The sequence below is a fragment of the Xenopus laevis genome, chromosome 4L (assembly GCF_017654675.1).
Source record: "Xenopus laevis strain J_2021 chromosome 4L, Xenopus_laevis_v10.1, whole genome shotgun sequence".
In the NCBI taxonomy this organism is placed as follows: Eukaryota; Metazoa; Chordata; class Amphibia; order Anura; family Pipidae; genus Xenopus; species Xenopus laevis.
Genome location: NC_054377.1, coordinates 57,220,793 through 57,244,559, shown reverse-complemented (window position 1 = coordinate 57,244,559; position 23,767 = coordinate 57,220,793). Strand labels below are relative to the sequence as shown.

Below are 23,767 nucleotides of genomic sequence, written 5' to 3'. Positions count from 1 at the left end.
CCTTCAGTGTTATTGTCATTAAACGTGTTGTCTTATGCGTTGCCAAGTAGACTACTAGTGTTTTACTGAGCCTGCAGGGATTTATAGCAAAATGACTTAGTATCAGGACAGAAAAGAGAAATTACAGTAACTGAAACAGACAGAGATTTTCCTCAATGTTTGCCACACAGTTATAGGAAGGTTTTGCTACTAATTCATTTACTCATTCTGTTTTAGTTTGGAAAGCAGAAATGAGTTTACGTTGTTGTATCGGTTTAATCAATTTAATATGTAATCTTAGAGGCACATTTATCAAGGGTCAAATTTCAAATCCATGTGAGTTTTTTAAAACTCCCATAAATTCAAAATTAGACTAGTCAAATTGTTTCTACTCGGACTAATTTAAACAACCTGAAAATTCAAATTGAATTTGATCAAACTTAATTCGAGTTTTTCTCTAAAAACAAAACTTGAATGTCAGGAAGGCTGCAAACATCTCCAAATTGATCCCTGCACCTCTCCCATTGAATTAAAGAATCAGTAACATAAAAAAAATTGTAAAAAATGTGTTAGTATACATCGAAAAAAAAAAAAAACACCAAGGCAAATTAAACTTTAAAATTGCAAAGTCCTTATTAAGAAATAACTTACCTAAACTACATTTGTGCTCCTCTTCAGAAAACAATCGTGTGATCCATTGTAGAGTGCTCGATTTCTCCTCCCTGAATTCCTTATAGGAGATAGCCAGGGAGGAGAAATAGAGCGCCGCACGATGGATTGTTGTCGTGTCGCCTTTTCTGAAGAGGTGCGGAAGCAGAGTTTCGGTAAGTTATTTCTTAATAAAGGCTTTGCGATTTTACATTTTAATTTGTCTTGGTGTTTTTTTTTCTATGTATACTAACAATTTTTTTAAAAACATTTATAGATGTTACCAGTCCTTTAAATAGGAATTCGGCAGGTTTTAGGTGGTGAATAGTCTCATTCGAATTCTTAAAGGGCAAAAGTATGATAAATCACGAAAATCTAATTTGAATTCTTTTAAAAAAACTCGTATTGAATTTGGATAACTCCCTAGTCGAATTTGACAGTTTTCACCATGAAAAAAAAAATTGAAAATTCGAATTTTCAATTCAACCCTTTATAAACCTGTCCCTTAATGTTTGATGTATATACTTGTAACTAGTGATGGGCGAATTTATTCGCCCAGGCCGCCGGCGAATAAATTCGTGAAACGGGCGCGAAACTTCGCCTGCGTCTGTGTTTTGGACGCCAGCGCATTTTTGCCAAAAAAACGGACGCCAGCATAAAATAACGGACGCCGGGGTAAAAAAAAACAGACACTGGCGTCAAAAACGGACGCAGCTTCGCGAATTTCGCGGTGAAGCGAAACGTCGCAAATTCGTCCATCACTAACAGTAACATCAAAAATGAAAGTGTTTGAAAGGCATGACTACATAATTTACTATTGCCCTGCACTGGTACAACTGGATGGCTAGTTTATATAAACAAGCTGCTGTGTAGCCATGGGGGCAGCCATTTAAGCACAAGATACACAGTAGATAATAGATAAGATCTGAAGAATCCCATTGTATACTACAGAGCTTAACTGTTATCTGCTGTGTATCCTGTGCCTTTCTCCTTTTTCAGATTTGAACGGCTGCTCCCATGGCTAAATAGTGGCTTGATTGTATAAACGATAATAGAGATTCTCAATCAAATACACCAGTTCTACAAGTGCAAAGCAACAGTTCATCATATTTTAATTACTTTGGAACACTTTGGGGCCGATTCATCAAGAGTCGAATATCGAGGGTTAATTAACCCTCGATATTCGACTGGGAACTAAAATCGTTCGACTTCGAATATCGAAGTCAAACGATTTTGCGCAAATCCTGCGATCGATCGAACGATTCGACGGATTTTAATCCAACGATCGAAGGAAAATCCTTCGATCAAAAAATCACAGGCAAGCCTATGGGGACCTTCCCCATAGGCTAACATTGACTTCGGTAGGTTTTATCTACCGAAGTAGGTGGTCGAAGTATTTTTTAAAGAGACAGTACTTCGATTATTGAATGGTCGAATAGTCGAACGATTTTTACTTCGAATCGTTCGAATTCGATCGAATTCGATCGAATTTAACCAATTCTATGGTCGAAGTACCCAAAAAATACTTCGAAATTCGAAGTTTTTTTAATTCGAATCCTTCACTCGAGCTTCATGAATCGGCCCCTTTGATTTTTTGTTGTTACTGTTCCTTTTACAACAACGATAATAATATTAAAGCAACAACCAAAAAAAACAACAAGGCTCATTTACTATCCCTTGGTTTGGACCTTGGCCTGATCCTCGACTATACTCCTTGTTCCCCGTCCTTCCTGTACACATTACGGTTTCCCTTGTCTGCCCAGAACTCTCCCCTTGGTCCTCTCACATTAAGACCTGGCGGGATCCGAGTAGTGGAGGGCTCCACCCGAAGCGAAAATCGGTAGTTATAGCCAGAAGCGTGAGCTGAGACCAGGACCTTGGTGTTTGTTTTCAGTTTTGAGATACCATACATTACAAAACCTTTATTACACTATTATTTTATCCTATTTTAGTGGACTGTAATTGGGGTAATGTGGAGCAGTGATAGTAAGATTGAAGGTCTGACAGTTCCCAGTTCAGAACATGTATGCCTACTCGGCATTATCAGGCCTAAGTCAGTGTAGGACTGGCCAGACCAGGGATGACTTTGGCATAGTTGGTCAGATTGAATATACAGTACTGCAGTATATGGATGAACAACCCTGGTTTTGTCAGTGAGGGTGTGCATTTTTTAGTAGCTTAATGCACAAAATGTCTTAAAGTTTTTAGCATATTGAATATGAGTTGTATGCAGAGCACCTCTTGTCTTTGTCTATATGAATTTTGTGGCCACTGCCTCATTACACCCCTGCATAATGGTTTAAAATGTAGTGGTGAGTACAACTTTCCCTTGTTGTTACAATCTTAAGAGGTGCACCATCTGGCAATTCACAATGAGATTCTACTGTAAGTAAACATTTGTAGGATGTCTTTAGATTAAAAAATACTGTAAAAGGGTAACAGTCACACTCAAGGGGAACTGATAAACTGTTTTAACACAGACAGGTGTTTCATCTTAAAAAGCCAAAAAAAAAATGTGTATTAAAAGTTAATAAAAATTGAATGTGGCATAACTTTTATTGTTAGCAACTGGTTAAATGGTTATTAATATAAATTAAATGAATATATCCCTTGCTTACAAAGCATGCATGTATTTAAAAAAATTGAGTCAGAAATACTAAAAACAATAATTAGTATTTTCTATTACATTAAGGCAGTAAATGTATTTCTTTCATTACAAAAAGAGCCAGAGAATTCCAATGCCATCTTTCCCCTGAGAGATACATTTACTGTTTTTCCGTGCCAGCTTTTCAAATGTGCTTACTGTGCACCCAGATTTAGCAGTCATTGCTTATTTACTATTGCATTTTATTCATATGCATTCTGAAAAAAAAAAAGATAATGTGCCATATTTGTTCTAAATCTGAAAATGCCTTTATTGTTGCATAGCAGAAGTGCTAACCAGTGCAACAGTAATACATTTGTCACAAAAACTAAAATTTTCAAAAAAAAAAAGAGGCTGTCTTATTGTTTCCAAATGTCCTTATTTCCTTGACAGTCCCTGGTTTTGACTCTTTGTTAGTGAAAGACCAGAGGTCAAATTTCAGGCTCTATTATCACTTTTTAAAAGTGGGCAATGTGCAATTAAAATTTGCAATGTAATAACAGTTTAATGAAGAGTATTACATTGCGAAGTGCGAATATTTATTCTTATTTGTGCAAATTGTTTTGCTCTTTGCAACTATTATTACATTCCCCCATAAAGCTGGCCACAGACGCAAAGATCCGATCGTATGAATCAACGTACGATCGGACTTCTCCATCTCCTGACCTGCCACTAACCATTCCGATCAAATAAAGTAGAAAAGAACAGATCAGACGATGTTCTGCCTCTGACGGCATTCGTATGAAAGTTATGTCTGACCAAAGCAGTAACAGTCTCCCTCTGAAAATCATACGATCAGCAATACACGCAGAGATATTACCCACAGCCGACCAAACGACCGATCTCCGCCAGACGAAAAATGTCGGGACTCTCCACACACGGTCCGAAAATCGTAAGAATCCTCGATTCATACGATCATATCTTTACGTCTATGGCCAGCTTTAGACCCCAAAAAGAACTTTGCAAATTCTGCTGAGCCACATAAACACTGCATGGTAAACTTGTCAAACTATACTTCAGTGAAAGGGGTACTTCAATATTCCCAAAAGAACCAACATATTGAATTCTGCAATGACAAGGAAGAATATTTTGGAAGTATTTAGAATGTTCTAAAACAGTAGTTTGTACAATCTACAAGGTAATATTGCAGTAACCAAGCTAAAATAAATCTATATTGGTGGCAAAACAGTCCTATTGAGTTGTTTAACGTTTAAATGTTTTAACAAACTTAAGGTATGGTTGGTGATGCAAATTATGAAAAAAAAAAACTTTGAGAAATCCCCAAAGTTTCAGGCATTGTAGACAGCAGATATCATAAATGCCACTTTGGTTGTGTTTCATATCACACACATTACCCTGTACCATATAATCAGGTAAAGCCATAATAACAGTATTGTGATCTTAACTGTGATGGTTCCTTGCATTCCTCACATTGTTACAATCAATAATCCTACCTACTGTTTATACTCCTTATTTTTCTGATGCTGTGCTTTTATTACCCTAAATCGACCTAAAGATGTTTCACTGCAGCTTTCCTGGTGTTCTAATTTGTATTTAATGTCAGCAGAGCCTTAAACTGCTCTAGAAAAAGAATGAAAATATGCACACCATATCCTGCTGTGAACAAATAACTATTTAGTTTGCTATATAGAGCAGAGATGAGAAAGGACAGTTTGGCACAGTTATACATCAATCTTAACTAGAATACGTATTTATTGACTTATGAAAGATAATATATATTTAAACCCTTCTGTATAGGTCAGGTTTGCATAATTTGAAACAGAATAGACATATATTAAACTATAAAAACAGTAGTTGCATATATACTATGCTAACTATAATTGTAGTTTACTTGTGTATATGTATGGTTTTAACTAAAAACTTAATTTCAAGATGCCGGGTGTCTATTAAAGCTATAACACAGGCATGTATCTGTTATCAGGAAACTTTTTTCCAGCAAGCTCTGAATTATGGAAAAGCAATCTCCCATAGACTTCATTTTATTCAAATAATTTGAATTTTAAAAAGTATTTCCTTTTCTCTGTAATAATAAAACAGTAGCTTGTACTTGATCCAAACTAAGATATAATGAATCCTTATTGGAAGCAAAACCAGCCTATTGGGTTTATTTAACGTTTATATGATTTTCTAGTAGACTTAAGGTATGAAGATCCAAATGACAGAAAGATATGTTATCCAGAAAGCCTCAGGTCCTAAACATTCTGGATAAAAGGTCCCATACCTTTAATAATAATCTGTGCTAATGTTCAGACAGAGCAACACTTGTTTGGTTGCCAGGATCCAGGCAACTAGATAACAATATAAATTGCAGGCTAGGAAAATAATTCAAAAACTATAATTAAAAAATGTAATTCAGATGAAAGTTGAGTAGTCCATTCTATAACATAATAAAGGCTAAGTTAATGTTAAACTGGCCCTTTAACAGGCTGGGGAGATTCCCAAGATAAAATGAAATGCATTTGTTTACCTTTTTTTGCTTTATTTGAGCAACAAATAGGCACAATAAGGGGCCGATTCATGAAGCTCGAGTGAAGGATTCGAATTAAAAAAACTTCGAATTTCGAAGTATTTTTTGGGTACTTCGACCATCGAATTGGTTAAATTCGATCGAATTCGATCGAATTCGAACGATTCGAAGTAAAAATCGTTCGACTACTCGACCATTCGATAATCGAAGTACTGTCTCTTTAAAAAATACTTCGACCACCTACTTCGGTAGATAAAACCTACCGAAGTCAATGTTAGCCTATGGGGAAGGTCCCCATAGGCTCGCCTGTGATTTTTTGATCGAAGGATTTTCCTTCGATCGTTGGATTAAAATCCTTCGAATGGTTCGATTCGAAGGATTTGCGCAAAATCGTTCGACTTCGATATTCGAAGTCGAACGATTTTAGTTCCCAGTCGAATATCGAGGGTTAATTAACCCTCGATATTCGACTCTTGATGAATCGGCCCCTAACTGTTTGCAGTTTATTGCTCCTATAGCATTTGTGATAACAACCTTCATTTTAAAAACCCACTTGACATTATCTTTTATCTTTGATGCTTTTGATGCAGTGCTCGGAACAAAGCACAGGCTTCAATTAAAATTGAGAACAAAATGCAACTTCTTGGGCTCTGCAAATCAGCATTTAGGGGGTTTATCAAAGGTCCAGTTTTAGAGGTTTGTGAGGCTTTTTATACCTTGAATAAACTCACAATGGGATTAAAGGAAAAACTTGAATGGAAAAGAACTGGAATTAGTAAATTCAGGATAAAGAACCCCAAAACTTGAACCAATTGAGTTTTCTACAGGAAAAAAATTCAAGTTGCTTGAATTAGTCGAGTTTTCAAGTGAAACCCACCAAAAAAACCCAAACATCATGATGGCTATTAACATCTTCAAATGGTTCAAGGGACCTCTGCCTTTTACTTCTACATGAGCTGGACAGGTTTTAGCTGGAACATTTTCAGATTCAACCTATTTTTCAGGATATAATAAATCTCAAAAAAGTCAAGTTTTTTTTTATATAAACCACAAAAATTTTAGTTTTTTCTAAAACACCAAAATGTGTTTTTTTAAACCTGAAAATTTAAGTTGACCTTTAACACATTTTTGATAAATAACCCCCTTAAAAGTATGCATGGATAAATCCGTACTGGTGGCGAAACAATCCTATCGGGTGTATCTAATGTTTGAATGGCTGTTACAAGACTTAAGGTATGGAAATCAAAACTTTGTAAAGATCCCCAGTTCCCAAGCATTCAGGATAATAGATCCCATACTTATATAAAGCTTTTTTATATATATATACAAAATCATTCCATCAGCTAATAAAGGACTCTGATTAAACATTTATAATACACAAAAGCCATGAATATCTTGTAAATTATATCCTTATAAACGGTGAGTTCTGATGTCATCAGTTATAAACGGTGAGTTCTGATGTCATTTCTGTCACGACTCACTGAAACTTGTGTATTATAATAAATAAAGTACCCCCAGTTGCAAAATATGAGGATATTAGAAGTTACCTCGGAGTTCCATGGCCTTTGGCCTCGTGTTTTTATATGGTCATGAAACTCCTCGGTAACTTACAATATCCTTATATTTTACAAGAGGGGGTACTTTATTCACTATATATATAATTACTACCATGACTGACAGTTACATTGTTGAACACCAAAGCAATTTCTCTCTTCTCTTTCTCTTACACTGAGATATCCAATGCAGAATTGCTACTTTTTCTGTCATCCTAAGGCTAGGAGCACATGTGGATGATCCACTTTTATACGAAAATCCAGGTGGAGAATCATGTATCCGCTCCCATCTTCTCCTTTGCACACATTCACTGACAAGCACACTTGTAAGGGGCAGGGACCTCCTTCCTTCTGTCTCTCTTACCACATACGCTCTTGTACTTTGTGTACATTTACTGTAATTATTATGTTACTTGTAGTGCTGAGAGAATTTCTCCCGTTTCGGTTCGCCAAAAAATGTGCGAATTTCCCGTGAAATTTGCGAAACGGGTGAAAATATTGTGTCAAAAGTGTAGTCGGCGGTGAAATTGATGCCAGCACCCATTACAGGCGTCAGTTAATCGTCTAAATTGTCTCCCGGCAAATTTTCGCAGCAAACGCCGCAAATTCACACCTGCCAAATAATATTCGTCCATCACTAGTTACTTGTGAGTCCTTTGAGTACTTTTATATATTGTACTTTATGGGGGTTAATTATTATGGTTCGAGTTGTATTTTCCATGAAAATTTAAGTGTTCAAGTTGATTTTTTTGGTTAAAAATAATATTTATGGGTTAAAAAACTAACTTTTTAGAGTTTTTCTAAAAAAAACTTGGAAATAGCTGTAATCCAAAAACCTGTCAATCTAAAACCTGTCGAGGTCATGTAGGAGTCAATGGCAGAGGTCCCTTGAGCCATATCAAGATGTTAACAGCCTCCATAATCGAGTTTTTTAGGTAGGTACCGAATCCACTATTTTGGATTTGCCCGAACCCATAAATCCTTTGCAAATGATTCAGCCGAATACCGAACCGAATCCAAATACTAATTTCCACATGCAAATTAGGGGTGGGAAGGGAAAAACATTTTTACTTCCTTGTTTTGTGACAAAAAAGTCACGCAATTTCCCTCCCCACCCCTAATTTACATATGCAAATTTGGATGGGCAAAAGGATTCAGCCGAATCTGCTGAAAAAGGCAGAATCCTGGTTGAATCCTGAACCAAATCCTGGATTCGGTGCATCCCTAGTTTTTTCCCACTGAAAACTCGATTAATTTGAGGTTTCAGGTTTCTCACCTTGAACTCGCAGAATCGGATTTTTGCCATTCAAGTTTTTTCTTATATTAGATACCATTCAAGTTAATTTGAGTTCATTCGAGGTATAAAAACCATTTGACCTTTGATAATTAACCCCCCATATATTGTACAGGACTGCAGGTGTTACAGCGCTTTACAAATAAAGTTATCCATACATACATATAATGTTGGCCTATGTGCAGCTGATCTGATTTTTTGCTAAACGTAAAATATATGTACTGTATTTTCATTCCACAATTCTCCCAGTGTCACTGTTCACCACCTGGTTTCAAACACAAGTGGAGATATACTCCATGTACCTAAGAATGTAATTTATTTTGAAATAAAATGCCATTATCCTCAGAATCCGTACCTACAATATATCTTTATATATCACCTCCCATGGTGTTATAATCCCCTCATTAATCCCACTGAGAGAGGGATGTGAGGCATAGCATGCCATCATTTTGCCATAGATGTACTATCCCTCTATGCATTACATTCTGTTAAAGGGACAAAGGCAACAGCAATGAGCAAATCTTTGTTGATTTTTTTGTTGTTGATACATTTACCCCAAAGAATATTTAACCACATTTTAATTTGCATAATAAAAGACAGAGAATTATATATGTAAGCCATCACATATTCTCCCTGAGTTATTGCTGGTTTATATCAGTGTCGGACTGGCCCGGCGGGACACCGGGAAAAAACCCGGTGGGCCCCGACCCTCGTGGGCCCCCGCCGGGCCAGACCCCCTCTAATAGTATAAAAAAAATGTAAAAAGTTTTCGGCGATGCGCATCGCATCACCGCTTGCGCATGCGCATCGGCGCTTGCGCATGCGTATCGGCGCTTGCGCGCCGAGAAGTGCGCTCGCGCATGCGCGCAGTAGGGGGGCGGGGGCCCTGGACCAGCAGTCCCGGTGGGCCCCGGTCCCCCCAGTCCGACCCTGGTTTATATAGATGATGTGAGGAAAGTACATAATACTAGATCATATCAAGTTATGTTGCATTCAAGTTGTCATTCTGGCCTTCATCAGCTTGATTGTCGTATATAGAATTCTTCTGGCAAAAAGCCTATCAGAACAATCATGCTTGTAATGTTAGGATGTATAACAGGAGTTAGATTGTTCCAGTGAGAGATTATCAATTTTCCAATTAAAGGGAAAAGAATTCTAAACAAAAGAGATTTTTGTTTCTCAAACACTACAATATTTAAAGGAACAGTTTAGTATAAAAATAAAAACTGGGTAAATAGATAGGCTGTGTAAAATAAAAAATATTTCTAATATAGTTAGTTAGCAAGTAATGTATAAAGGCTGGAGTGACTGGATGTCTAACATAATAGCCAGAACACTATTTCCTGCTTTTCAGCTCCAACTCTCCAACTTTAAGGGGGACCACATGGGACATAACTGTTCAGTGAGTTTGCAATTGATCCTCAGCATTCAGCTCAGATTCAAAAGTAAACAGTTATGACTCATGTTGTTCCCCTCAGGTCACTGATTGGTTACTGCCTGGTAACTAATCAGTGGAAACCAAGAGAGCTGAAAAGCAGGAAGTTGGGTTCTGGCTATTATGTTAGACACCCAGTCACTCCAGCCTTTATACATTACATATTTGGATAACTAATTATATTAGAAACATTTTTATGTACAGCTTATCTATTTACCCAGTTTTTATTTTTATACTGAACAATTCCTTTAAGAAAAAACTTGGACAGAATAGTTACTGTTGGATTTTTTATGTAATTCCAGCGTTGGAATGCATCCGCAAAACCATTTATAGCCACTTATAGGTATAGTGTGTTTTTTTTAAAGAAAGCATTAGATCAGCAAAGAAAGATAAAACAGAATTTTGGCAAATATAACTTAAATCAGAGTTTTGATCTCAGGGCTAAATCCAAATCACATTTACTGATACACAAAACAATAGGGAAAATTGAATCTAAGATGTTTTTGTTTGCATTTCTTTGCATACACAGCAGGAGATAGGCTAAGCTCCAGAGAATTTCTTCTTGCATTAATAATGTAAAGAAGTTGCTTCTTCTTTTGTTGCTGGTTATGTTTTTTTAAACAGCTTTTTAAATGCATTTGCCTACTGTCATGACTTGTACCTTCCCAGCTTTCATTAAAGAAGATTTCAACCGTTAACTAAAAAAAACCCCACTACTCTACGTAGACCCCCCTCCCTCCTCCCCCCCAGCCAAGTTGCTAACCTGGAGAAATGCCCCTTTTTACTTACCCATCTGTGCAGATTCAGGGATCGCAGTTCACAACAGCCATCATCCAATGGGGCAGATTTATCAAGTCAAATTTCGAGTTCATGGGAGTTATTTTATTTATTAAAAAAAAAAAATCTATTTTTTTGTACTCGGGTGAATAGGATCAACCCACAAACTCGAATCGAATTAGAAAAAACTAGATTTTCAGGAAGGCAGCAAACAACTTCAAATTGATTCCAGGATGTCCTCCATAGGCTAAAACAGCAATTCGGCTGGTTTAAAGTGGCAAATAGTCGAATTTGAGTTCTTAAAGGACCAGTGAATGTTACATTTTGAAAATTTAATTCGAGTTTTTAAAATAACTTGAATCGAATTTTAACAATTCCCTAGTCGAAATGTGATCGTTTTGGCCATTAAAAAAAGTCAAAAATTCAAATACAAAAATTAGAATTTTCACTTCGACCCTCGATAAATCTGCCCCTAAGTGTTTGTAGTTTTGCTCCTCTTTGAAATAACTAAGTTGTCTTACACTACTGTCGCAGATTGTGAATAGTGACAGTATAACAGCGCAACCAGTAGGAAAAGTGTACATAAACAGTTCTCTTTTTTCTTGCTTCATTTGATGCTACAGTATTATCACTGGTATTTGATCTTATTAAAGTATTACCTTGGTTTGGCAGCAGGTTATAAATGATTTACTGTATGTGCCAGGCTGTGAATGGGGGGATTACATAAGCGTCCCGTGTGACCCTTACAGGATCTTTTTTTTTTAATAAGGAGCAGGCTAGTGTTGATTATCCAGACTAATGACACTATTCAGAGCTGTCTCAATTGCTAAGTATAATATATAGAGCCACTGTTAATAAATACATGTTATTTATATGTATGGTTATGTATTATCACTCATGTCTTGTAATAAAGCTGTCGCCAACAAAGATTCAAATGAGAAGCAAGTGGTATGAATTTGTTATTTCTAGGCCAGTTGTTGGGGAAAGGAGGCAGTTATTTAGCCCTGCCTATGTTATGACTGGTGTGTTTGCTTCAGAAACACAACTATAGTTTATAGTTGCTGTGTAGTCATGGGGGCACCCATTCAAGCACAGGATACAAAGTATATTAGATAAAAGATAAATTATGAATAATCCCATTGTATACTACAGAGTTTATCTGTTATCTGCTATGTTTCCTGTGCCTTTCTCCTTTTTGTGGCTGCCTCCATGTCTACACATCAGCTTGTTTATATAAATTATAGTAGAGTTTCTGAAGCAAATAGAAGTATAAATAGAGCAACGGTAAATTATATTTTTATTACTCATTGTTGGTGTTACTGTTCCTTTAATACGGTTCTAGGAAACATACCATATCTAACTGGTTATAACAATATTATATCATTGAGCATAATAAATAAATGCACATTTATGCAAACCTTGCAGTGCCTTTCATCATTTTCCGTTAAACATTTTATTTACTGTGGGCTTACCATGCAATTTTCTATCTGAGAGGTACTTAAAAACAAGTAGAAAATGTAGTGGGTCTTGTTGTGATGAAACACACAAATAAGCAGTAAAATAATAAATAAGTAGTAAGTAAAAACATACTCTGTTCATCCCCTTGGCAGCAACAACATTTACAATACTTGATTTGACAGCTGGCAAAATATAGTTTAATGTTTCTCTTTATTTAAGTGCTAAAGTAATACTCGGTTAAGTGGATTGCAGATCTAGTAAAATTCTTGAATTTATTTGGAATAACATAAAAAATGTGAAATATTAGTTGGTATGCACATATTGACATAACAACAAATCTCAAAATACACCATGTAAAACCTGTTGAGATCATGTAGGAGTCAATGGCAGAGGTCCCTTGTACCATTTGAAGATATTATTGCCTTCATGATGTTTGAGTTTTTTTGGCGGGCTTCATCTGAAAAACTTGATTAATTTAAGTTTTGGCTAATTAATCCCGAACTTGCTGATCCGAGTTTTTTCCCTTTGAGTTTTTTCTTAAATCAGAAACCATTCGATTTTTAATTCATTCAAGTTCCTTTGATAAATAACCCCCAAAATTTAAACCTTAAAAACAAGTGAATGTTAAATTGACGAGGGTGCTATTCTAAGCATTCTTGCAATGTACATTCATTATTTTTTTTAATTCCAAGATATTCAGGGATACATGTACTGTTAATATGAATAAAAACAGTGCCAGTTGTTTCAGTTTTTGACCAGTCTGACCACTAAGTAGTCAAGGAAGTTGTCAGGAGAAATAAAGAGGCTGCTCTGATGTTCCTCTGCTTAGGAAAAAAAATAAGAAACCTTTTTTTTAATCTTTCCAAACAGAAGAACATCAGAGCAGCCTCTTTCACTTTCTCCTGACAGCTTCCTTGACTACTTGGTGGTCAGACTGGTCAGAAAATGACCAGCAGGTGGCGTTGTTGTTGTAACAACAACACGTTCGGTATCCCAAAACCTAGAACAGACACCAAGGTTTTGGTCACGGCTCTTGCTTCTGCCTATAACAGACGCTTTTCATGCCAGGAGGAGCCCTTTGCTACCCTAAAACTGAATATGGCTAAAAATGCCATATTTTACATACACACTTATTGCACCAGCCTAAAGTTTCAGCTTCTCAATAGATCCAGGAATTCAAACTTTTCACAGGGGGTCACCATGTTGGAAAGTATCAGTGGCACTCACATGCTCAGTGGGCTTTGAGCAGCTGTTGAGAAGCTAAGCTTAAGGGTCATCGCAAATTATACCACGTAGTAATTATCTGTATTAATTACTTGTCAGCCTTATATTGTGACATTTATATTCTTTGTGTATTGTATATACAGTTCAGTAACTGACAGCAGCACAGAGCATGTGCAGTGAATCAACAGAAAAAGAATAGCTACTGGGGCAGCTTCAGAGGAACAAATCTTTACTGCTAAAGGCTGTGGTTGCCTGGGGCTGGTACAGAAGCCCAAAACATAATGTACAACATTCCTTAACTACTTTTTTAGTTAGCTTTAATTCTCCTTTAAAGTGAGAGAACCAAGGTGAGAGTTATGGGCAGGAACGGGACAGAAGTAATGGGGTTAGAGCAAAGCAAATCCGAGGAAACAGGCCCCAGTTCAATAATCAGCCAGTCAGTGCAGTACAGAATGAGGAACTGGAAGAATAGTCAGTAATCAGGCAATGGTCAGTTCAGGCAGCAAACAGGAATGGCCTAAGACAGACAAGTGTCTAGGAACAGTAAATCAAACCAGAATCACACCAAGGAACTATCTAGCAATAGACCTATGTTGGGCAATAAAAAAATGGACAAAGTGCCTTCAAATATTTGAATTTTGCATCAAGAGTGATGACAACAGACACTGTGCGTATTTAAACAAAAGAGTGCGGGCGTCCCCACGAGGAGAGCAGCAGGCATCCCTGCCTCCCCACTAGACCACCAGGTATTATTACATTAGGGATTGAGATAAGAGATCTTCTGAAGAACGCCACTGTGAGTAATTCTCACTTATAAGAGAATACTACCACTGCTTGGAACCAATACTCTGGCAAGAAACTACTGGAAAAAAATGTGAATGTGATACCCTTTAAAGTAAAATCATAGTGACTGTTTGTGATCCACTAAATTAACAGTTAATTATTGTTTAAGAACCACTGGAGCCCATGTTATTGGTAAACCCTTCCTCCATCCTACAGCGAGGTCCAACCTGAGAGAGTCCCATAGAACGCATTCTCTACGGGAGGTTGCAGGGAGTTGTGATTCACCAGGTCCATCTCTAAGTGAAAAACAGTATCCAACAGTGATACATAGTATAAACAGTGTTACATCTGGATGTCACAGTTACTTTAGAAAGTAGTCCTTGGTACAGAGGGTGAATACTGCATTATGCTTGCAGAGATTAAAGACTATAGCATGCAATTTCATGTATGTGGTTAAAGAGATCTCTTTGTCACAGGCAGGTTTAGAACACTGAGAAGAGGGACTTCTTTTGCAGCTAGATGTGGTGTGAGAAATTATTCAGAGGACTTTCATCCTTTTGCCCTTTGGTAAATCTGTTTTTATAGACTTTGTATTGAAACCAACAAGCTTTGTCAAACCCACAGTATTACATTATAAATCTATCAAATGTCAAGACAGGTCACTGTACATATTTGTTCAACAGCCCTATAGTATTAACTAAAAGTTCCGCTCAATGGTTATTGTTTGTTTAGTGACTTTGTTGTACTTTAGCAAACTTAGGAACTATCAATAAAGTCCCAGTGACCATTTAATCTCCATAAAGTGTAAGAAAAGTCCGTATGTTTGCGCATGATACCTTTCCAGTTTTTTTTTTATTTAAAGCTTGCCTGTTATATTTTGCTACTGTTTTATGTATTGCAAAATAATGGCTACAACTTTTGTATTGTCACAAAAGACACACATTCTATTGTCACTATGCTTTTATGAAATATACGGTAGCACTGGTAACAAAAGCACCATGAGCGAAGATTTGATGTATGGCATATACAGTATTAACTAAATACCTGTAATGCAGCTGAACTACAAAATGTATTAGAGTACATTTAAAAAACACAATTAGGGGCACATTTACAAAGCTCGAGTGAAGGATTCGAATTAAAAAAACTTCGAATTTCGAAGTGTTTTTTTGGCTACTTCGACCATCGAATGGGCTACTTCGACCTTCGACTACTACTTCGACTTCGAATCGAACGATTCGAACTAAAAATCGTTCGACTATTCGACCATTCGATAATCGAAGTACTGTCTCTTTAAGAAAAACTTCGACCCCCTAGTTCGGCAGCTAAAAGCTACCGAACTCAATGTTAGCCTATGGGGAAGGTCCCCATAGGCTTGCCTGCGTTTTTTTGATCGAAGGATATTCCTTCGATCGTTGGATTAAAATCCTTCGAATCTTTCGATTCGAAGGATTTAATCGTTCGATCGAACGAATAATCCTTCGATCATTCGATCGCAGGATTTGCGCTAAATCGTTCGACTTCGATATTCGAAGTCGAACGATTTTAGTTCCTGGTCGAATATCGAGGGTTAATTAACCCTCGATATTCGACCCTTAGTAAATCTGCCCCTTAGAGTTAGAGGCTCATTATCTTTCTCATTTTAGTAGTGGCATGTAATTTATGAAAAGATCCGAATATAAAAAACACTAATGGAAAAAATGCTGAACAATGTGCTTAAAGATATGAAAACCTTTTACTAGCGAAAAAAAACAGCTGAAACCTCTAAAAGTCTGAATGACTTGAAATATGTGTTGTGTATCTGACTTCTCATTTTCCTCCCTGTGCTTTTTGACTGTGACATTTAAGTGCAAAAGTGATTCTCTTTGGATCAGGAGGAGTCACCAACACAGCAGCTCTAACTTAGAATAAATTATTACAACTGACAAACAACAGGAGTTTTATTCAGTGCCCTACAGGTGGCTAATGTGATACTTTGTGAAACTGTATGTTGGCATATTAATCAGCCTTGATAAATAAATGTGTATATATTGGGCACTTTCGGCAGACTAACTGCAGACTTTCTGTAAATAAAATCAGAATATAAGATTGTCTTCACAGCCAAATAGCCTTAATAAAACATTATCCAGCAGGACATATATTTTTTATACAGTCTATTGGCTGTAATTTTCAGTGTTTCCATCTTAATAACACATCAATCCAATTAATACTAATAGGTGCAATAGTTGTTAATACTATAGGTGCAATTTAGTTCTGTAAATACTTTCTCACACATAAATAAAAAAAGGTGTTTAATTGAATTATCTGGCACTGATCTGAATAATATAAATATATAGGTTATCCTGGGATTTTCTGGATCAAGGATCTTTGCATAATTTTGGATCACTATACCTTATGTTTGCTGATATTTAGAATATTTAAACATTAAATAAACCCAATATGATTGTTTTGCCCCAATAAGGATTCATTATATCTTAGCTGGGGTTCGAGTACTAGGTACTGTTTTATTATTACAGTGAAAAAGGAAATCATTTTTAAAAATTTGAATAAAATAGAGTAGAAGATGGCCTTCATGTAATTTGTGATTTTCTGGATAATTGGTTTCTGGATAAAGGATCCCATATCTGTATAAATAATAAGACCTGCTAAGAAAATAGTAATGATCAGTGGCGTAACTAGATATTACTGGGCACCACAGCAAATTATTTTTCTAAAATGTCTAGAGGATGACCTGTTTTACCAATATTTATTGAAATTGCATATGAATTAGGGCCTCCTGGGTCCCCCTGCAGCTGCAGGGTCTGCTTCCTCTGTACTTACACCACTGGTCCTTTTCTAATTTTTAAAAATGACATCATTTTTCTTTGTAATATGCATGAATCCATATTGGTGGCAAAACAATCCTATTGTGTTTAATTAATGCTTTATAGAAGACTTCGTAGAAGGTATAGTATAGAATTTTCTAAAAGTTTAATTTTGATTAATCATTTAAATTCCATTAAACTTTATGTTGTAGTTAAGAGTAAGAAAAACAACAGTGACATGCAGATAGCATGAACAAGAGAGAACACTAGGGAATGCACATTGCCTTCAGATAAAATCAGAGCAGCAACAGAAGGGTGATTATTACCCACAGGCTTATGTAGGTAATGTTTAACATTATGTCTGGGCATTACCAGATCTGCAATTAAAATTAAGCCATCATTTTGGGTGCAATGCTAAATTATCAGAGGCATTACAGACAGAATCAAAATATGACATTTAAAACAAAGGTTTAAATAATGGTAATATAAATACTTCCCACTGTTTTAAAAGTGAATCAAACATGCCCTGTTTTTTTTTTTTTTTTGTAAAAAGCTTTTAGAGCCTTTATAATGGACCCTATAATGGACAAATGACTGACTGACACTGCAGAAAGCTGTCCTCTTTATATATACTAGCAGAAATATGTATTAAAGCTGGGTTTTAGAGCGAATGCCCAGAACATTTTTTATTGAAAATGTTCATGTAGAGTTGCCGAAATCTGCCCAGCTTCATAAAACCCTGAAGCTGTAATTGTCTGCTTCTGTTTTCAGGAACCACAGTGATGCATATGATAGCTTTTGATGCCGATGATCCAACAACAGATAATGCCGTGCTGCGCTATAACATTCTCAGACAGACGCCAGATAAGCCATCACCAAACATGTTCTACATTGATCCAGAGAAGGGCGACATTGTCACCGTTGTGTCCCCAGCACTATTAGACCGTGAGGTAAGTGAATTCCAATACAGTTATCTGCTGCTTTGTTCACCAACACACATTGCTCAACTGTTCAAAAGGAAGAAATAAATAGGGACTACAATTTTGCAATACAGGTATCGGATCTGTTATCTAGAATGCTCAGGACCTGGGGTTTTTTAATTTGGATCTCCATACTTTTAGGGGGTTATTATATATGAATGTCAAAATCTCATTTTTAGATGAAAAAAAAAAATCTAATTTTCTGATATTTATTATTCTCCGATGCTGCAAAAAGCTCAAATCCAAATATCTGCCATCTCAGACCTGTCAAGATCCTGTATAAGTCAATGGGAGAGGCAAACCTGGATTTGTGGAGAGGCCACCTAGGGCGCCAGGATTTTAGGGGGCAGCATGCTGCCCAACCACACTCACTTTGGTTCAGAAACATTGGGGATGTGCAGGAGATACAATAGTTTTTTTTTTAAATTTCCCGTGCACCAATCCCCATTGCTCTGGTCTCGATGATGAAAATTTGAGCGAGGGAGGGGACGGGGCGATGAATGACAGCAGGCCTAGGGGCGCCTGCTATGTAAATCTGGCCCTGGGGAGAGGCACCAATCTAAATTTGACATTTTTGTGGCCTGCACTGGGTTTAGCCTGAAAATCAGATTTTTAGGGGGTTTTCAGGCAAAAACTCAAATAATCCGAGCGATTTGGGAAAAAAGCCCAAAAATTAGAGCAATAAAGGAAATAGGCCTACAAGTTTGAGCAATTCAAGTTTTCGCTTAATTTTATCAAGTATTTCCGCGATCAGATTAAATCATTTTTTTGTTATTAATAAAATAGAGCATGGGAGTTTGGGTGTGTTTTTTTTTTTTTATTATAAAATATGAGATAAATTTGGATCTTAGTAAATAAGCCCCTACGTTTACTAAAGAAATCATTTAAAAATTGAATAACCCCAATAGGAATGCTTTAACTCCAATAAGGATCGATTATATCTTAACTATGATCAAGTAAAAGGTCCTGTTTTATTATTATAGGGAAAAAGGAAATCATTTTTAAAATTTTGAATTTTTGATTCATATGGAGTCCCATAATTCGGAGCTTTCTGGATAACTGGTTTCCGGACAACAGAACCCATACCATCTTAGCGCCTGATGCTAATAATGGAAGTGTGTATTCTCATGAATAATGTTTTTAATCACATTTTTGTGCATTAAAGCAAAATAAATAGACATATTAAGGGTATTGCTGGAAAGGTAGTGTGCAAAGTGCAAAAAAGAAAATGTGCATAGCCTGTTTTCCAGCCTGCCTGCATGGGTGTTAAAATACATGCACGCCTTTTACACTAACACATACACACATACTAGGGGTTTTTGTCAAACAAAGCACTCATATTGCGATACACAGGAGCTTTATGGCATTCTCAGTGATTTTGTTGATTTTTTTAACCATTTAGTGGCTGCTATACTACTGGGACTTTTTGATGCTTACAAGTTAGAAATCTTCATTTGGTATTGGCGCATTCAGTAGGCACAGGCCTTCCACATCAGATTTCTGATTTATCTGGTTTTGATATATCTGTATATTATGAAATATATTTTATTTTTAGTTTTCCCAGTATTTAGTGTCCTATATCTTGTTACAGAATGGAATTAAACAAAATATTCAAAGTTGTCTGGCAATGAGTGGAAATGTGAAATTCCGCTGGCACTTAAGGGTTAAGAGATCAGGATTATATTAGAACTGATTAACATTTTTATACATATTTGCCATCTATATAATAAATGTATACTGTTAGCATTTTGCTAAAGGTTGCTATACATTGGCAACCTTTGTGCTGCCTGTTATTACATATGGGGGCTATAAGTATAAATAAAAAATATAGTTTGGTATGGAAAGGGCACCAGAAACATTACAGCCTCTTTATTCCCTTCTATGCATAGTTTTATTTACTCTCACCCATATTTATCAAGCATATAAGAACAGTGTCCTTAATCCCAATGAATGTTTACATACATAGGGTGTTATTTATCAAAGTCTGAATTTATCTCAATATTTTCTGCTATAAACGCAGATCAAATCTGCTCGGGTTTCTTTGCGCTTATTTATTATTACATTTTCCCAAAAATTACCTGGAAACTTTGTTTTTTGCCCGAAAACTTGGGTATTGCACGAAACCCAGCGCACATCAAAAAATCATTGGGACTTCTCCCATTGACTTATATGCAACCTCGCCAGGTCTGAGATGCCGGATTTTCAGATTCAGAATTTTCCATCCTTGGGGTTTAATAAATTCTGAAAAATATGTGATTTTTTTTAATAGTCTAATTTTAAAAAAAAATAGAAACAAATTTTTCGTGATTTTTGTATTTAGTAAAACACTCCCTAAATAGAGTCCAAGCGCAGACAATATTTTATTACTACCAAATGTGTGTAAAGTACAGTGTTAGAAGTGTGCTCAGCACTTACAACTTTGAAGCAGTGATATTCCTAAAAGGATATCTAGTTACTGCCTTGCACTTGCATTCGTCTTTATAGATACGTATATCTTTCCATCCCAGTTGGCTTCTCTAGAATACAAAGTGTTGGAATTGTTTTGTTGCCTGTGCTGATCTCGGTTCTGTTTCATTTTAGGTAATAAGCATCTTTAAGCAGTCGATACTTTTATTATTCACTCCATCTATATGCAAATATTGAACCCACAGTGCAGTTTCTTTTTAATGAAATGATATTAATCTTTACAGTGAATGCTTTTCACATTTCACATGAATGTTAAACTTTAAAATATTCCTATCTTTTGGTTATTACAGAGACTAGCAAATTTCTTTTTCAGTCATTTTGTTTCTTCCTTGTGTATGCTTTTTTGCTCTTCAGATTTGCCAGTGGAATTATTGCTATTGAATGATTGAATACAATTAAGCAAGTGTCATTAACAGCAAAAGGGTGCACAGTAGTGATGTGCAGGCCGACCCAATACCAGCGGGACTCACGGGTCGACTTCGCACTGCTCCTCGCCACCTTCAAATGCCGGCTTACAACTTCCGGGTTTATAGTCTTGTGTCTGCTTTCCCTGCCCCTTTTGTGACGTCATTGTGATGTCATCGACGGAACAGCGCGGGTCTATAAAAGGACCCCGGAAGTGTGGGTGCAGGCGAGCACAGGCTGGAGCAGGGCGGGTTAGGGTCAGGTGCGGGTCAGGAAAACCCTGAACCCGCACATCACTAGCGCACAGCACAACTTTGGCCAAGTGCATACAAGCAATAGCCATTGAAATCCATAGACAAATATTCTCTGAATTTTATCACCAATAAAAATGCACTGTGTGCTATTACCCTTAAGGATGCATTGTGCTTAAAACAGAAAAAAACAGATAACTTGATTTTGGACAGTCCAATAAAGTGGGTGTACTGCTATGCCCATCTAGATCAGAAGTAGGAGGGGAAGGAGCAGATAAAATTGTGGATAGGGACTGGAAAAAGCAACAAATATAAAGCAGGTAAGTAAATGGCTCCTAATTAGTGATGGACAAATTTATTCGCCAGGCACAAATTCACAGCGAATTTACGCGATTTGCCGCCGGCAAATAAATTTGCAAAACGGCCGAGAAAATGATCTGCCGAAAGTTCACCGGCGTCAAAAAAAAATTGCCGCCGGCATCCAAAGAAAAGGACGGTGCAAATTCGCCCATCACTACTCCTAATGCACCAGTGGAATAGGGCACCAACATGGAGAGCATGGGGCTCCCTTGTGCCTACTTCCATGCACTTTATTTTCATGGAGATTCCAGAGGGTCAAATATGAGGAATACGATTAAGGGGTTATTTACTAAACCTGACATTTATCTGGTCCAGCTTTTTGGAAAGAAAACTGGAATTTTTAGTGGAAAAAAACCCAAATTTTTCGAGATTTATCATACCCCGATGCTGTAACAAAAATCCGCTATCTTGGACCTGTCGAGTTTCTGTATAAAGCTGGCCATAGACGCACAGATCAAGGATCGAGGATTCGTACAATTTTCGGATTGTGTGTGGAGAGTGCCGACATCTTTCGCCCAGCGGAGATCGGTCGTTTGGTCGATTGGACAGGTTTGATTTTGACCCGACAGATCCCGCCGGAGCCCATTGCGCATCGTAATCGGATCGTTCGGCCATACAGCCAAACGTTCAGATTACCCCCGACATAGCCATGCTCGTTAATGGCATATCGGGGAAAGATCCACTTTTTTGGTGATGTCGCCAAACGAGCGGATTTTTGCGTCTATGACCACCTTAAGTCAGTGGGAGAGGCACCTATCTCAATTTGAAGATATTGTGAGTTTTCAGGCAAAAAAATATAACGATTCACATTTTGGCTCAATATTATCAGTTTTTTTTCCCCACCATAACCGATTAAATTGAGTTTTTTTTTAATTAATAAATACAGTCATATGGAAGTCACACATCCAGTTTTTCACATTTGATTTAATTTCATACAACTGAATTCAGCTTCACTAAAAATCTTTGTTCAGAAAACACCCCAGTACTCAGAAGTGGAAAAGTGGAGTAAATTATTATGCAGGCTGAGAGGGGGTCCCAAACTAATGAATGTAAGGTCAGATCAGGCATGGGAGTTTGGTCATGGTTTTTTTTTTATAAAAATGAGATGAATTCAGAGTTTAGTAAATAACCCCCTAACTGTTGGCAGAAATATAGTATTTTGTGTCTTTTTTGACGTTTAAATCTTGCCCTCTTTTGTTTTTTTTTCCCATTCAAACTGATTTGATGAAATTAGGATATTGTTGGTTGATCTGGAGGTGCAGACCTATCGTCTAACCAATCACGTGCCATTGGTTTACGTACCATATTGGTGTAAATAAATCATGTCTGCGTGTACAGGTAGTGGGGGAGCCAAAGGAAATAGAAAGGACTAAGACAGGTTGACAATAGTTTGTTTTTGTGTTTAGGGGCAGCAAGTATAATTATATTGTTTGCTTTAAATTTACGGCATTAAAGCATTTTCTGTATAAATGACTGTACTATTTGTTAATGATTCATATGTGCTCAGTTATAAACTGTAGCCTTTAATAAAGTTTTCTTATTGTTAATTTAATTAATTTCTGTTTCTAAATTTAAATTGGCTGTTTTTTTTATTTGGATTTTATAATGAGCCTGTCAGTTGCATGTGAGCATCCACGGGGAACAAGCCCTAAGGTTAGAGCCACTGTAAGAACATATACAGTACAATTTAAATAATAGGCTGATGATTTGTATCACAGCCCAGGGGAAGACAGGACAATATTTTCATCACGGGAAATTTAAAGTATTACCCTACTTTTGTTCTTTTGAATTGGTTGTTTACATTCAGTTTAAAATGTATTCTGTCAATCATCATACAATATACAATAAAGTCATTAATGTTACGATTTACCTCTATTTGCAAAAAAACCAATAAACAAATATACAGTGAAGCTTTTGTAGTGAGAGATTGACCCTAATAGAACATATCTTCATTTTCAATTAATATGAGATGTATAAACTACGGAATGCACAATAAGAAAAGAAATGCTGCAAACAATTCATAAAAATCCCTGATCTGCCATAGGAATTTTTTTAACAAAACGAAATCTTTAAATTTTAAAAATTCCACCTTTGCTGTAAGCTATTAATTATGTAGAAGGAACAATAGGCTTTCTAACCTATGCAGCTTTAACCCGCTAGGATCTAAAGACGCTCTTATCAAACAGAAACATATTGAATACAAAATTGTGCACACGCTCAT

General features: G+C 36.6%; 1 protein-coding gene across 1 annotated transcript in view; it reads left to right on the top strand.

The window, feature by feature from the left end:
- The window catches only part of cdh13.L (cadherin 13 L homeolog), a 523,301-nt gene that overhangs the window by 346,936 nt on the left and 152,598 nt on the right, over window positions 1–23,767 (top strand). The window contains 1 exon segment of the mRNA NM_001094730.1: window positions 17,856–18,034. Coding sequence (NP_001088199.1) covers window positions 17,856–18,034 — 179 coding nt within the window.